Below are 15,633 nucleotides of genomic sequence, written 5' to 3' on the forward strand. Positions count from 1 at the left end.
AAACAAAACAAAAATCAAAACACTTGAATTTCTCGAATTATACAGTCTTGTTAAAGTACGAAGCAAGACCTTAACATGTATTTATTACCACTTTTTTTTTTACACAGCACAGATTTCTCAGTTTAGTTAAAAGGACAATGATACATTTCATTATGACTTGCATGTTCTATGCATACTTAGTCTTGCTGCAGAATATAATGTTTTATTCTAATCAATTGCCAACCATTCCGTCACAATTCCTTATGTGTCTTTTTAATCTACCGAAGTGAATAAACTGACTGTAAATCATGTTTCACTGATATTTAATACGTTCAGAGTTATTATTACAAATTGTGTATTATGTAATCGCGAATTTTAAAGATTGTTATATTTTGACAGTACATACAGTTGGATGATGGAACACTGTTAGTTTCAGTGTCCTTTGTCAATGTCACTGGCACTGTTGACATTCATTGTCCTGTTGCTGAAGAAACTGCACATGTTAAAATCTCCGAGGTTTTTGGCAACAGTTGTAAAACATCAAAATAAAAGTCTCCAAAGTCTGCATTGCTGAAGATACTGCACGTGTCGAAATCTCCTGCAGGTCTGGAAGAGTAGGTGAAACTGATGATGCCGTTGCCAACAGAATTTTTGTCGTCGTCGTCAACGTCGTTGCCATCGGGAACTCTGGAGCTGCCAGCAAAGTTGCTATTGGGGTACGCGTTGTTGATGTAAGGCCTTCCATCCAGGACGACGTTATTGATGGTAACGATGCCGTCTAGCTCTCAAGAATTCTCAGATACCGGACTAATACTTAATATGAGTCAACATTATATGCACTGCACCAGAGCCAGAGGTGGACTGAGAATCACAGTCCTCACTTATATACTCGCAATGACTGGCGTGAGCAATGAGTCAAAACAACAGCTACTTTATATTTACAAACAGGTTATTGTTTGCACTTAAATGACACAGACCAGATATCATAATGCCAATTTAGACTATCTAGTAAGTATAGTTTACTACATTGGATATACTGAAACAGTATTCTTTGTGTATTATTCCGGCATCTTCCTTTTGTTGTGCCTACAAGCATTTGAAATAGTAGTGAATAATGCACCACAGTATATTCACATTATTATTCCCAGTGTCTGGTTTACGGCTTCAAGGCTACAAGGCTCCAATTACTCCAAAAGCTCCGGTGCCACAGTGCCAATTTTGCTCCAAAATCTCCACTGTTCCAAGTGCTCAAATTGCTCCAAACATTAAAAAGGTATAAGTGCACCAGTTTCTCCAAGTGCTCCAAAAACTCCAATGTTACATGTGCTCCAACTACTTCAAGTGCTCCAACGATCCAAGGGCTCAAATTACGCCATGCTTTAAGTGCTCCAATGCCCCGATTGCTGGAATGACCTAATTATCACTTTCCATTTTGTTAGATTTTGATGCCCATTAAAAATTTTTAAGTTAGAATTGGTATTACGATAAATCAGTGTGCTTGGCATTAAAATAAGCTTAGCATAGATCTTTAACAAATAAGCATATGCATAACATGTAAATAGCTATGCTAGGAATATTATAACATTAAATATGCAAGCATAAATATAAATCGATTCAATTAGCTGGATTTTCAAGACTTCTCTTGGTTTTCTTTGTGTGCTCATGATTACACCTGACAAGACTGCTGCTGGTGTACTCCATGTACTTATAATTATTCCTGAAAAAACAATATCCGCACGAATTATTTTCATAATGAAACATGGAATTGCATTCAGAGTTTCGTTTAGTTGGTGCATTCCTCTTACTAAATAAGCCCTTACGAGTATTTTAATCAAGTGGAACTAAAACAAATTAATTAATTTCTGAGTCCAATAATATACCTTAAAACATCTGAGAAACACTATTATTCAAAACATATCTCCTTTTCCTTTAGGTCTTGTAAAGCCGTCCTTCTCTTACGATAATGAGTGAACATCCCACATTCCAAATAAAAAATAATATACATCCAACATGATATGTGGTGACATCTGTTGGCAAGAATAGGAACTACCTGCGACAAGTTTATGTTTGAGTTAAATGAACTCTCACTAAAGAAATATTAAACATTATATTTAAGTAATTCTTCCAATTTAAAACTCTCAGTAAGCATCTGGTATTAGTTGCAGAATCTAATGTGGAACCTGGTTTGATGTCTGTAGCATTATCGAAAGGACACCGCTGTAGATACTGCAGCAAGGAGTTTACATTGAGAAAAAAAACTAAACATCATGGGTCCTTGTCAAAAATTATTTATTTGCAGTCAATGCCAGAAATCATTTGGTCGAAGATAATTCTTGAATAACCATCGTAAGATCTGTACAACTAATGTGACTAAACAAACTGTGAACAGGTCTACAACACCAAGAAAGTGGAATGACAACAAAATATTAGACGACTGTAATGATCGCAAAGAATGTGAAAGTGCTAATTTTAACAATACTATCCCAAATATCTAAAATATTTAAATTGAAAATATTAACGAAGGAAGTAGCATCTTCATGGGAAATGAAAAAAATATTAAGTTCGAATTCTAGTCACCTCAATGAAATTGTGAACAATACAGAACGACCTGAAGCTATCAAGATCGAAGATTGTGATGAAGCACCTCAGGTAGAAATGATCGAAGACTTTGATGAAGTATATTAAGCTTAAGAGATCAAAGACTGTGATGAAGAACTTAGACTGAAATGATGGAAACTATGTGCTAAAAAAATCTATTGTGATCAAGTTTGTGATGATAACTGGGATGATGATGAAAATATATTTGAGGCGCGTGTTGAAACGAAAGACTTCGGAGATATTAAAATATTAATTATAAACATGTATGTAAGATGACAGCAGTATAAGAGATTAATTATACATCATGGGAAGATCCTAACATATTAGTCGACGGGTTAAAACTGTTGCTGGCTTCGCTTAGTGGAGGAAGCTATTCGCACATCAACGAAGTAGCCACAGTACTCAAAGAACTGAGGGAAGATGTCTACGTAGTAATTACTTGTTTTACCAGCATTCATATAAAATTGAAAAATGAAATTATATTTTGGATTTAAATGTGACATTTTTTTTAAAGTATGATTTTTAACTAAAACTGAGTTTTCGTAATACAACTTCTAACATAAAAATTTTAAATGAGCATCAAAGTATAACAAAATGGAGAGTTATAATTGGGCCATTACAGCAATCGGCACATTGGAGCACATATAGGATTGGGTAATTGGAGCATTTGGACAGTTGGAGCACTTAAAGTAGCTGGAGCACATGTAACATTAGAGTTTTTGGAGCAATTAGTGCACTTGGAGTTCTTGGAGATATTGAGCTTTTGGAGCACTTGCAGAATTTGTAGCATTGGAACATTTGGATAAATTGGAACATATGATCTTTTGGAGCTATTGATGTATGTATTTCAAGTTCGAAGCATTGGAGGTTTTGGAGCAATCGGAGCATATGGAGCATTGGATATTTTGGAGAAGTTAGAGTACTTAGGGCATTGGAGCTCGGGAGCAATCTGAGAATTGGAGCTTTTGGAGCATTGGAACACTTGGTCATTGGTGCAATTAGAGTACTTTGTCAGTTGGAACACTTGGAGCAATGGGAACACTTGAAGCATTTGAAGCATTTTAGCAGTTGTATCAGTTGGAGCACTTGGAGCCATTGGTGTCTTGTAGCCTTATACCCTTATATCCGTCGCTTCGAGTATGTATGTTTTGTTCAGACAATGGTTACCTCAGTCCTACCCTGACTGCAGTGCAATGTGGATCTACTCCCTTCAGTAGTTACCTGAAAATTAATTGATATTCCAATTTCGATCTGGTTGGGCAGTTTACCATCAGCAGCTGATACCTCTATGGCAGCAGAAACCTCAGTGGTAATAGAGACCTCAATGGCAGTGGAAATCTCGATGGTAGCAGAGAATTCGATGGCATCGGATACCTCGATGGCAGTATTGACATTGATAGCAGAGGCGCCGAAGGCAGCGCAGATCTCTATGGTCCATGTGTTAACAGCTGCAGAGGAGAAATCAACATGTGATTTTTACGGTTGAAGTTTAACCAGCGACCTCGTAGACTGCAACGAACAATAGACTTTTTCACACCAGTGGAGATAAGTACGTCATTCACTACTACTTCAAATGCTCGCAGGCATGAAAGAGGCGGCTGCTGTAATAATTATAAAATAATACTGTTTTAGTGCATGAAATGTTGCAAACTAATTTCATGGCTAGATAGCCGAAATCGACATTATGAAATCTGCACTCTGTAAAAAAAATTACTTTAATATTGATGGTAATTTTTCTAACCTTTATTTGTAATATTGATTAAATTATATATATTTTTTCATCAGTCAAAGTTCAAACCAAGTATTGAATGCGATACAATCAATCATTTATATAAGTGATTTTTGATAATTTTCCCCCCGAAATTCTAGCTTAATAATAACGTAACTTCTATATGGCTGCCAGGACGGCCGACAAGATGTCGGATGTCTAGGTTATAACTAATACTGCAGTCTAATGGTTAAAAATTCAACTTACATGGTGGTATCACCCTTTACCAGATGAAAACAAATTGGAGAATCTAAGATGGCCGGTATGATGACACTCTGGATGAAATATATTCCTTAACATTAGTGATGGGATGTAAGTCTGCCGGTGGCTTTCATGGAGAAAGGATCCATTATAATTTTTTAATTGAAAGACATAGCCGGGTTCTGTCTACTGTAATGAAAAGTGCAACGTTCTAGAATTCAAGATGGCTGAATGATTTAAAAAAAATTTAATAAGATTTTTTTATTAGTTTAATTGTTATTAATTACATGGTTTATCCCATTTTTATAGTTAAAATACAGTTTTTAAAGATGGCGACCATAAAAAATAGTGAAACATTATAAAATTTAAGACGGGGGATGAAATTGTATTAAATTGTACCTATTATTTAATTTTTTTATGATTTTAATTTTTTTCTAATTTTCTAGATAAACAAATACAGATTTTCAAGATGGTGGCCTTAACGAAAAGTGCAACGTTTGGGAGTGTTTTATTCGATTTCAAGATGGTGGAAGTTTTAGGATTCAAAATGGCTGTAAAACAAAATTGCGGCAATACAAATTGGCGGTAATCAAATTGGAGACAAAACATAATGGCGTATCCAAAAAAGCTGCTGGGATCAAGGTCAAGGTCTAGGGTCTAGGTCAATGTCCTCCAAGATTGCCGCCGTAACATCACAATCTAAGATGGTGGTCGGCTCCACTGGCTCCATAACCTGGAACCTGGGCTGGGAGCCCCATTCCTATACTACTTTGCTAGTAATTGGTTTGTTTATTAAGTTTGTATTGTAAATTGTAAGTAGTTTATCATGATCTTGTTATTCTTTTTTTCGGTTAGCCATGTTATGTTATTTTGTTTTGTTATAACTTTACATCTAATCTTATAATGATTCGCCACGTAAAAAAAGTCGATAAGTAAATAGATTTGGCCGGCGACGGACCTGGATGAAGAAGAGGCTCTTCTTCAGCAGGCTGAGCGGGTGGATCTTGGCCACGTGACCCAGGTTCACGCCCTTCACGTCTATGACGCAGATGCAGCCGCTGCTCAGGCCGTGCATGGACAGGTAGACGTCGATGGCGATGAAGAGCGCCTTGAGGCCGTCCACGTAGACCAGCTTGGAGGCGTCGTAGTCGGTGAAGCGGAACATGGCGACCTGATGGCCCTCCGGCGTGGCGCGCGGCAGCAGCATCACCTCGCTGCGCGACCCACAAGTGCACAGGGCGCTCACACGGCTGCGGGCTGCAGGTCACACGCAGAGAACTCCTGGCACGACCGGAAAAATTCGCGATTTCGATGACCTCCAAGGTTCTCTGCTTGCTCCAGCCAATACAGGACACCCTCATTGGCTGCTGAAGTGCGAGACGTGATTCAATTCTTCTTTGACTGAGGGTTTCCCACTGTCCCGGAGTCCTCTAGATAAACCATGAGCCAACAGCGCCACTATCGCAAAGTTATAATTATTTGCACTTTAGCGTATTGCGGCATGAATCCGCGAATTTTTCCGGTCTTGACTCATGAGAGTAAACAGATATCTTGTGTTGCCACTTTGTATATCAGTCAGCCAGTAGTGAGAAAAACATTTCGGAATTCAGCAAGAAATAATGAAAGAGAAGTTACAAAATGTTTGCCAAAATCGTTAGTGATTGTCGTTATAACAACAAAAAAGAGATTTTATATACATGTGAATAACTGTTTGAGATCAATCATTTTAATATCTCAGATTTTATTCCGTTTAGTTACCTTGATGGTTTGTGTCAATATTTATTTAATTTATAGTGTAAAGCATTTTATACAAGTATTTACCAAAACGTTATATCTGTATTCTCCGCAAATTATTAATGGTTTATCAAAACTGCCGGAATTAAAATGCCAATTGTTACAGATTTTTGTAATAATTTCTGTGTTGACTAACTTTGATACTATAATATTAAACATTTACGCATTTTGTTAAAAAATGTGTTGGCAGCATAATTACGTATTTTCTGGTGCAGGGTTCTAGGTTGAACCTTAAGAACGGGTCAATGACCAACTGCAATATTGGATCCCGGTGACCTTGACCTTGAAAATACAACAATGACTCAAAATGACTCAAATGACTCAAAACTTCACTCTTTAGATGGACAAATCACAGTTTAGAGGAAAAACTATCCATTTTGTTTCATAAAGATGCTGGTGGCATAAACATTCTTAAAAATTTATATAAATTTCTTTAAAAATATAAAAAAAAAACAAGCTACTGGATCTGGACCTTGATCTTAATCCGTCACCTGGACTGAAATGTAACACCTCTGTGAAATCAGACATCTTAATCACGTTTTTACCTGTAAACTACACAAATAAATAATAAAAATATAAACTAAGTAATTATTCAGATTACAAATTTTAAAGATTATTATATAAAACTTATTAAAAATATTAAACAAACTAAATATTATTTCTGTCAATTTGACATAATGGTACTCATATTAGCCGCCATTTTGGATTCAATGTTAGTTTTATAGAGTGCACTAGTGTATAGCGCTATTTACTTCACTTGTTACCTGCCAGAGTACACAAGTGTAAATTAACCAGAACGTTAGCTAATAAAGAATCCGCCAAATTGAAGAATTTTAGTCTGTTATCTTAAAAAAAAAGTACTAGTAGTTCCCACGAACTGAAACCTCAGATGTTCCATTTTTAGAAACATTATAAACACAAAAATGTTAAAACTAGTGAACACAATTCAATCTAAAACCTACTGACAAAATAATATAAACTGTAGATAATTGTACAAGTTTTCTAAATGTTAACGCAAGAAGCTGTAGATATAAATCAATTACATACAATTCCTTGTTATTTTATTTAGTTCACTATGATACATATAGTATGATGATCTCTATGGACACTATCCTCCTTTGATTCCAAGTAAGCAATTAAAGTAATCAGTTTTATTTTTAATGTTAAATGTAAATTTTTTAAATATAGCAAAAAACTTTGTACCTTTTTGGCTCATACATTAACTTAAATATTTAATTTGTAATTCCAAATTATATGAATATCCGATTCATGTTCCATAATATATCGACGGTTAATATCAGTACAATGATACATTTATACAAACGCCGATTGCTGTAGTTATTACGGAGGTTTCGTTTGGTCGATAAAAGCACTTAATAATCGAAAAAAATAATTTAACATAACCAAGAAATTTACCTAAAACACATTGACTAATTTAATCGATTCGCGTCATGAGTTCGATCTTGAATTCGTTGAAATATTAACTAAAGCTTCAGAAAATATTAAAGTACATTTTGTTTTATACTTTTCTTTGGCCATCCTTACTACGAAAACGAATTTTATACAAGGCAGTTACCAGATTGAATAAATATCAGATGACTACTGAAGTGTCAACTTCAAACACCCGGATCGAACATCTACAAAACAACGATGCTTCAAGTACCGATACTTGGCATATCTTTCAACCAAGCCAATACCAATGTCGAGCATAATTGACTAAAGTTTCCGAAATAACAGGCCTAACATAGCCAAATGTCTTTAAAAAATCCTATAAGGTGTACTATAAGCATGTATTTCTAAAAGGTGTATTATGAGCATGTATTGCTTTTAAGTGTATTATAAGCATGTATTACTATAGGGTGTATTACATGCATGTATGTCCCATTTAAAAAATTAAAGAGCCTACTCAACATGCCTTATCATATTCCCACAGTACCACACGGATAGTATTCAACCGATATATTCTAATTGTATTCCATCTTATAATACCATCATATTCCACTGATTCTTCTATCATAGTATCCTACTAATCTCAACCAAGCAAAGTACCCAATTGTTCGCTTTCTCGATGTATCCTATTGAGCTCAGTCAAACAATGTATACTACCGATCTACGTTTATCGTATCAAATTGATCCAAGCCAATCCTTCTAAAATCATTTCCCATACTTAATAGTATCCTTAAAATATTACAATCATTACATAACAACAATTTAGAGCAGAGCTATGATTTGATAACTTGCAGAGTACTTCTTAATTCAAAAATAGTCTTTGTAGCATTGGGATTAAATCGTAAAATATACTTTCACTCCAAGAACCAAGTACGCTAGTATTTAATATCATTTATAGTCACTTTAGGAACCAACAATTTTAATGATTATATATTAGAATGTTATTAAAAATATTTCATAAAAATTTAATCTAAAAATATTAGTTTTTATTCAACATATGTATACGTTCAAAATATTTTATAGTTTTTATTCTATAAATTCCGCACCTCGTAGTTCGTCAATTACACTCCATGTGTCTTTGGTGATAGGTAAATTTTCCCACCAATATATTTGGATCTTCCCACAATGAGTAATTAATATTTTCTGCTGCTGTGATATGCCTTACATGTTTATAATTAAAACTTTTAAAATATATAATACTCGCCATCATCCCAGTGATTATCGTTAACATCATAAACACGAGGACTTTAATTTACATTTATCTATTGTAAAGTTTCCCCATTTTATGCCTCAGAACTTCATCACAGCCTTTTTATTATTTACTTCACATATACTGTAATGTTCTCAGGTTCACTGTTATTTCTATATAACTCTTTAAGTGCATTCACTTTTTCTTCAAACCTGTTATTGTCATAGTTTTCAATATTACTCTTTAATCCTTCAACTTACATCACAAAAAAAATCCGTTACTGAATTATAAAGGAAGGCAAACTCCTCTACAATAAATCTCAGAAAACACATAAACCTTTTATTTTTGTAGTATGATGTATCGTTCATATTTCTTCAACGATGAAATCTTATTATATTTCATTGTATATATTGAAGATGTCGTAATGCGATGATTTGGAATTAATGCAATAGGGAGACGAAATACGATTTTCGTCCTCGAAACCTGAAGAAGCCCACCTTCTATTGTGATTGTGAGGGAGCATCTTGCATTTCAAATAAAAATTAAACTATACATATATATTTGAACACAACACGAAGTTTCATGGTTTGTAAGCTCTAGCTGCATTGAAGACGAAGGCTTCTTCAGAAAGAGGTACAAATCCAAAGCAGACGATTATCCTTTACATTTTTAGCTTTAATTTTCGTAGTAGAGCGTACAGTGAAATAATTTTCATTCTATGAGAACTTTTGCCACATCTTGGTGCGCAAAGTTTTGTTAAACTTTTCGACTACAAAAGCATTGACACTGCTAAACGTAGAGTGGTTAAATATGCCATATTTATTAAAAAAAACGTGAAAGTCTATTGTAGAATTCTTTTTAGAGGTCAGTTTATAGGTGTGATGGCAGCGTCCATCGCGCAAAATCTCTTCTATGGATGTGGTCACATAAGTTGCTTTCTTATAATTCACAGATTCGGCCCAAGAGAACTTGCTATACACCTTGATGAATTTCAACAATGTACTTGATACCTTTGTCCATTCGATAATATGGAATCGTCTAAAAAATATTTGCCTGGAATGAATCGTAAAATCCATGCACTACAGTATTGTGACGAAAGTATTTTCCAGTTAGACTCATATCTTAGCCTGCTTCTCTCAGTTCTTCAAGTATAAGAACAGCTTCGTTCGTGTACGAAAATTTTCCTGCACTTAGTGAAGCAATTATCAGTCTCAGTCATCCACCAATACATTTAGATCGTCCCTGAATATGTAACTGGAGTACTTTCCACTTTATTGCTCAGCCATGCACTGTTAATTAATTGAAGAGATTAGTGATAATCTATGTTTTTACGTGGTCTTCATGTTTATATATTCCTCTTTCTGAATCGCTATCACAGGGATACTGCTAAAGCCCTTACACACACATTTACATGATGTTCCAGAAATTGGCATAAAGGTCTTGCTACAGAGTTCTGGCTTAGGGTATCTGGTCCTGTGCAAGGTTTCTCATGATGATTTAAGCTATCACGATGTCAAAATGGTTTATTAAAATTAATTAACTAATAAGGCCTAGATTAAACACTAGCATACTCTATAAGATGACAAAATATACCAATATAATGTTCCATATGGTTACCAATATGAAAATTAATCAGGCTGCCATATTTTAGTCGCAGTATTAAATCTCAGTCGAGGTACTGTATTTCGGAGTCAGAGCTAAAGTTGAGGTCAGTGTTTAAAGTCAATGTCACCAGATGGTGGACACCTGTTTCCGTAATTTAGTTGCTCTCTGCTCCGTACTCCAGAACTTCTCCAGTCCTCACTGGTGGAGGAATTAATGTGTGTAATAGAGCTAAAGTTCCTTGAGAAATATCCATAGTCAACCAGGAATCATTCAGAATCGACCCATAGTTAAAGATGAGTGATTTTCTAAGAACCTTACTCTCGATGTATGTAATATCAAAACAATTTGTGACCTCCACAAATGAGATATATATGTAAATTTGGATAGCCAAGTAATAATTATGAATTCGAGAAGATTTGTTTGATTTTATAGGGTTTTAAATCGCATGGTTTTGTCCGGAGGCTTAAGGAGATATGATCTTCAATACTCTAGTGGAATCCAAACCACTTGGCTACTGACTCAGATTTCATAATATGAGCCGTGGCGGGGATGGGAATCCAACCCAACACCCTCGCCTCGTGAGTGTGAAGCGGTAGTGATCACAGCCACTGATGACCTCCGAGGCACATCATCGATATGTGCTGTGAGTTTAGTGATATATGTATGATGAGAATTCAGTGGTAAATGCATGCTGTGAATTCAGTGGTATATATATGCTGTAAGCTCAGTGGTAGATGTATACTGTGATCTCAGTGGTAGGTGTATGCTGTGAGTTCAGTGGTAGATGTAGTTAGCTTTATCATGGAACAGTTGTTCATATAATTTCCTGTAACTATAGAAAACAAACGAAAAATATACATACCATGTTTCTATAACACCTTGGAAGTCATGTCCATAAACATCCCTGTTGCTGAAAAGCTCTGGAGTGAGGGTCCTGAAGGTGTAGCAGGACTCGATCATCTGCTTCGTCTTCTCCAGGTTGTCATAGCAGGCGTGTAGGTACAGGTGGAGGTGTTCATCTGGAACGATGGCCAGTTCACGTGAGCTCTGGTTCCGAACAGGTGCAAAGGGCGAACCCTGACGGAAGTTTTGAGAAATATCACAAAATATGTAAAGTAAAAAATTGAAATTCCTAGGCTATACTCGAGTTCAAGGCCCCTTTAGCTATTCCCATGTCAGCTCATTTCATTATTTGCCATTGGGCTAGGTAAACTAATTTGGTTTGGCACATTCTTGCATTGACAAACGATAGTGTGGGCTATGAAGTTTAAGGAACTCAGCTACCTAATTAGTCTACCTCCAGTATTGTTATGAGTGAGTTTTTAGTATTCTAAAAGTTTTCAGATTCAGTTTTCAGTTGATGAGAGTATTATATAAAATGGGCTCCTGTGGCTGGCTTCTAATTGAGGTGTGAGGTGGTGGAGTCCGCCATCTTAAAATCTGACATCACGGCGGCCATCATGGATGAACTTGACATTGACAATGAAATTTGACATTTACCTTGATCTTGAAATTTTACCTTAACATTAACCTTTGATTTTTACCTTGAAATTAACCTTGACCTTTGACAAAAGATGCAATTTTGGATTACATAATTTTTGATCGGCTATTTTGTGTTTTAGAATATTCCACCATATAGTTTTCTAGAACATTTCGTCATCTAACACCCCAATCCACAAGGTTGCACTTTTCGTTATGGCCTCCATCTTGTATTCTAGAATGCTACACTTTTCGTTACGGTGGACATTTTAAATGTTATTTGACGTCATCGTTGCACTATGACTTGTAATCATGTACCTACATTGCAATTTTCATTGCGGCCGCTACTTTGAAAGTCCGTAATAAATTTTAATTAAAAACCGCACCTGCTAGAGCGAAGTAGTAAACCATGACATCCACCATCTTGTCATTTGGCCACAGTCTAGTAATTCTGTAATTTATAAGCTAGAAATTCAGGGAAGATTGCAAAAATCATTCAAATAATCACTTGTTAAGATAATGATTGATTCAATCGACTCAGTTAGATCCTTGCATGATTAAATAAAATATTAATATTACTAAAATAACAAAAAAAAGAGGTTATAAAAATAAAAACACAACAAATATACAAAGAAAAATTTATTACAGAAATTATACAAATAAAAAAACCAACAAAAAACAAGCAAATTAGGAAAGTTTCTCGTTTTCTTTTATCTTTTCAGAGTACGAAGAAGTCCTTTGTTTACCTTGGAATGTAATTTAAGGGCATCTACACACGGCAGATGATTAACAAATATAGTGCAACTACAGAGTACTCAGTTTTATTGAGTTAACAGTGATCTATTACACGATGCCTCGCACTGAACATGTGCACACAGGTCTTGCCACTGATGATACATTTTCATCACGATGAATGCAAAACCAGTCCTTAACAATTCCTGATGTGTATTTTTAATCTTCCATAGCATAGAAACTGGGTACAACACCTGTTGCACTGATATTTAATGCGTTCAGTATTATTATTATTATTACAACTGTGTATTATGTAATAACGAATTATCAGGTGATGGAACACCGTCAGTTGTCAGTTTCCTTGATCTATGTCACCGGCACTGTTGACTGCTACTGTCCTGCTGCTGAAGTCACTGCAGGAATTTAAATCTTCTGCTCCGATGGAGCAGTAGGTGCCGCTGTTGAAGTCTTTGCCATCAGGATCTGCGTCGTCGCGTCGTCGTCAGCATCGGGATGTCTGGAGCTGTCAGCAGCGTTACCATCGAGGTCTTAACTGTTGATGATACAACTTCTATCGAAGTTGTGGTTAAAGATGGTAAAGACGTCATCTAGTTCTCAAGAATTGACGATTACAAGACCTATGACACAAACCAGTCAAACAAGTTGATCCGAAATGTACCAGAGCCAGAAGTGGACTGAGAGACTCATCGCCTAGGCTTAGCCTATATACTTGCAGCGACTGGTATGAGACGCGAGTCAAAACAGCAGACAGTTTAATTTTACAAACAGGTTCTAATTTGCAATTAACTGACACCGTGCGGGTTTTGTAATGTAGATTTAGACTATATAGTCGTGGAATTAGTTTACTACATTTTTTTATTGAAACAGTATTCTTTGTGCATTATTCCGGCATCCGCCTCTTTCATGTCTGTGAGCGTTTGGAGTGTTAGTGAATGACGTACCACATTAGTTGTACTGACGTGATAAACGTCCGTCGTACATTGAAGGCTCCGAGATTTTTCTGATGAAACTTCAACTGATGGAACAGCACCTATCGATGCCTCCTCTGCAGTCGGGATCTCCGTCGCGGTCGATGCCAATGCCTTCGATGTCTCCGCTCCCATCGCCTTCGCAGTAATCTGTCTCTGCAGTTGTTAGCGTCACTGCCATTGAGGTCTGTGATGCTGATGGTAGACAGTCCATCCAGGTCGACGTTAAATATGCCATCGAGTTGACAGGCCTAGGTAATTACGTATCTTATACACTAGATGAGTTAAACTAGCTGATTCGCACTGCACCGTGGCCAGAGGTGGACTCAGAATCCGTTTGTCGGTGTCTCACTTTTACACCCACAACCTCTGGAATGATATGTGTGTCAAAAGACGATTCATTTATATTAATACGAGTGTCAAAACAACATTCAAAAATGATGCACATTCATCAAAAAGGAAGCACCTTCAAAAAAGAAAGCACATTCGACAAAAGAAAAGGACACACAATACACACACAGGACTCATAATACACACACTGGACATGCAATGTGCACACAGTAGACACACATTAAATACAGAACAAAAATGGACACATAGTACACACACAACATGCATGTAGGTATACACTGGACACACACACAGTACACACTGGTCACAAATTACACACAGGACACACAATAAACACACAGTTCACACAGGACATTTAATGAACAGACAATACATACACTGGACACGAAAAGGTCACACAGTAAAAAAAACAGTACACGCAAAGAACACGGATAAAACACGCAATACTCACACTGGACATGCAATGAACACGGAGTACCCACAGGACATTCAATGAACACACAATGCACACACTGGACAAGCAATTAACACGCAAAGAACACGCAATACACACAAAGGACATGTAATGTGCACACAGGACACACTGTATACACAGCACACACAGAACATGTAATGGACACGCAATGGACGCACAGTACACACAGGACATGGCATTGAACACACAATACACACACAGGACACGCAGTGAAAATACAATACAAACACTGGACACACATTTGACAAATATGAAGCACATTTGTAAGAAAATTCATCTTTGCGTGATACGATCTCACCACAGGAATACGATCTCATAGTAGGGATACATTCTCGCCACAGGAAAACGTTCTCGTCACAGGGATTCAAACTCGCCACAGGGATACGATCTCATCTGTAGGATACGTAAATTCAGGCTTGAATCTGTACTTTTAACAAAAAGGATGAACATTTTCACGAACATTCAACGCAGAAGGATGCGATCGCCAATTTAAGGTAGGCTTCAATGCCTCCAACTGTCGTTTATTCTAACTGTATTTGACTCCAACAGTATTTGGCTCCAAAAGTTTTTGATTTTTACAGTCTTTGGCTCCAACAGTCTATGTATAAAAAAAGTCCTTGGCTCCAGCTGTCTTAGGCCTAACTGCTCCAATAACATCTGGCTAAAACACGACTTGGCTACGAAGCCAAAATACTATAAGACAACGAGTCTATGAGACTACGATGCTACATGACCACAAGAGTTCGAGGTAAATTGACTATGAGACAATGAGTCTACGAGGATCCAACTACGAAGCTACGAAGGTATGAGACTACGAGGCTACATAACAACATGCTAGAGAATTCTTGGTTACGAAGCTACAAGTCAATGAGACTACAAGCCTTAGCACTACGTGGTAATAAGGCAACAAAAGCTACGAGACTACGATGCTACAGTACTACAAGACTACGAAGCTATAATTCTACGGGGATACAATGCCCCAAGGCTACGAAACTACGATGCTGCAGGACTACCAGACTACAAG

At 36.5% G+C, this 15,633-nt stretch overlaps 1 protein-coding gene across 1 annotated transcript in view; it reads right to left on the reverse strand.

Annotated features, from left to right (window-relative positions):
* The window catches only part of LOC134531195 (alpha-tocopherol transfer protein-like), a 213,039-nt gene that overhangs the window by 18,483 nt on the left and 178,923 nt on the right, over window positions 1-15,633 (reverse strand). The window contains exons 3-4 of the mRNA XM_063366839.1: window positions 11,446-11,602; window positions 5,505-5,760 (exon numbers count right to left, since the gene is read on the reverse strand). Coding sequence (XP_063222909.1) covers window positions 5,505-5,760; window positions 11,446-11,602 — 413 coding nt within the window. The remainder of the gene's footprint in view (window positions 1-5,504; window positions 5,761-11,445; window positions 11,603-15,633) is intronic.

Source organism: Bacillus rossius, chromosome 3 (genome assembly GCF_032445375.1).
Source record: "Bacillus rossius redtenbacheri isolate Brsri chromosome 3, Brsri_v3, whole genome shotgun sequence".
Lineage (NCBI taxonomy): Eukaryota > Metazoa > Arthropoda > Insecta > Phasmatodea > Bacillidae > Bacillus > Bacillus rossius.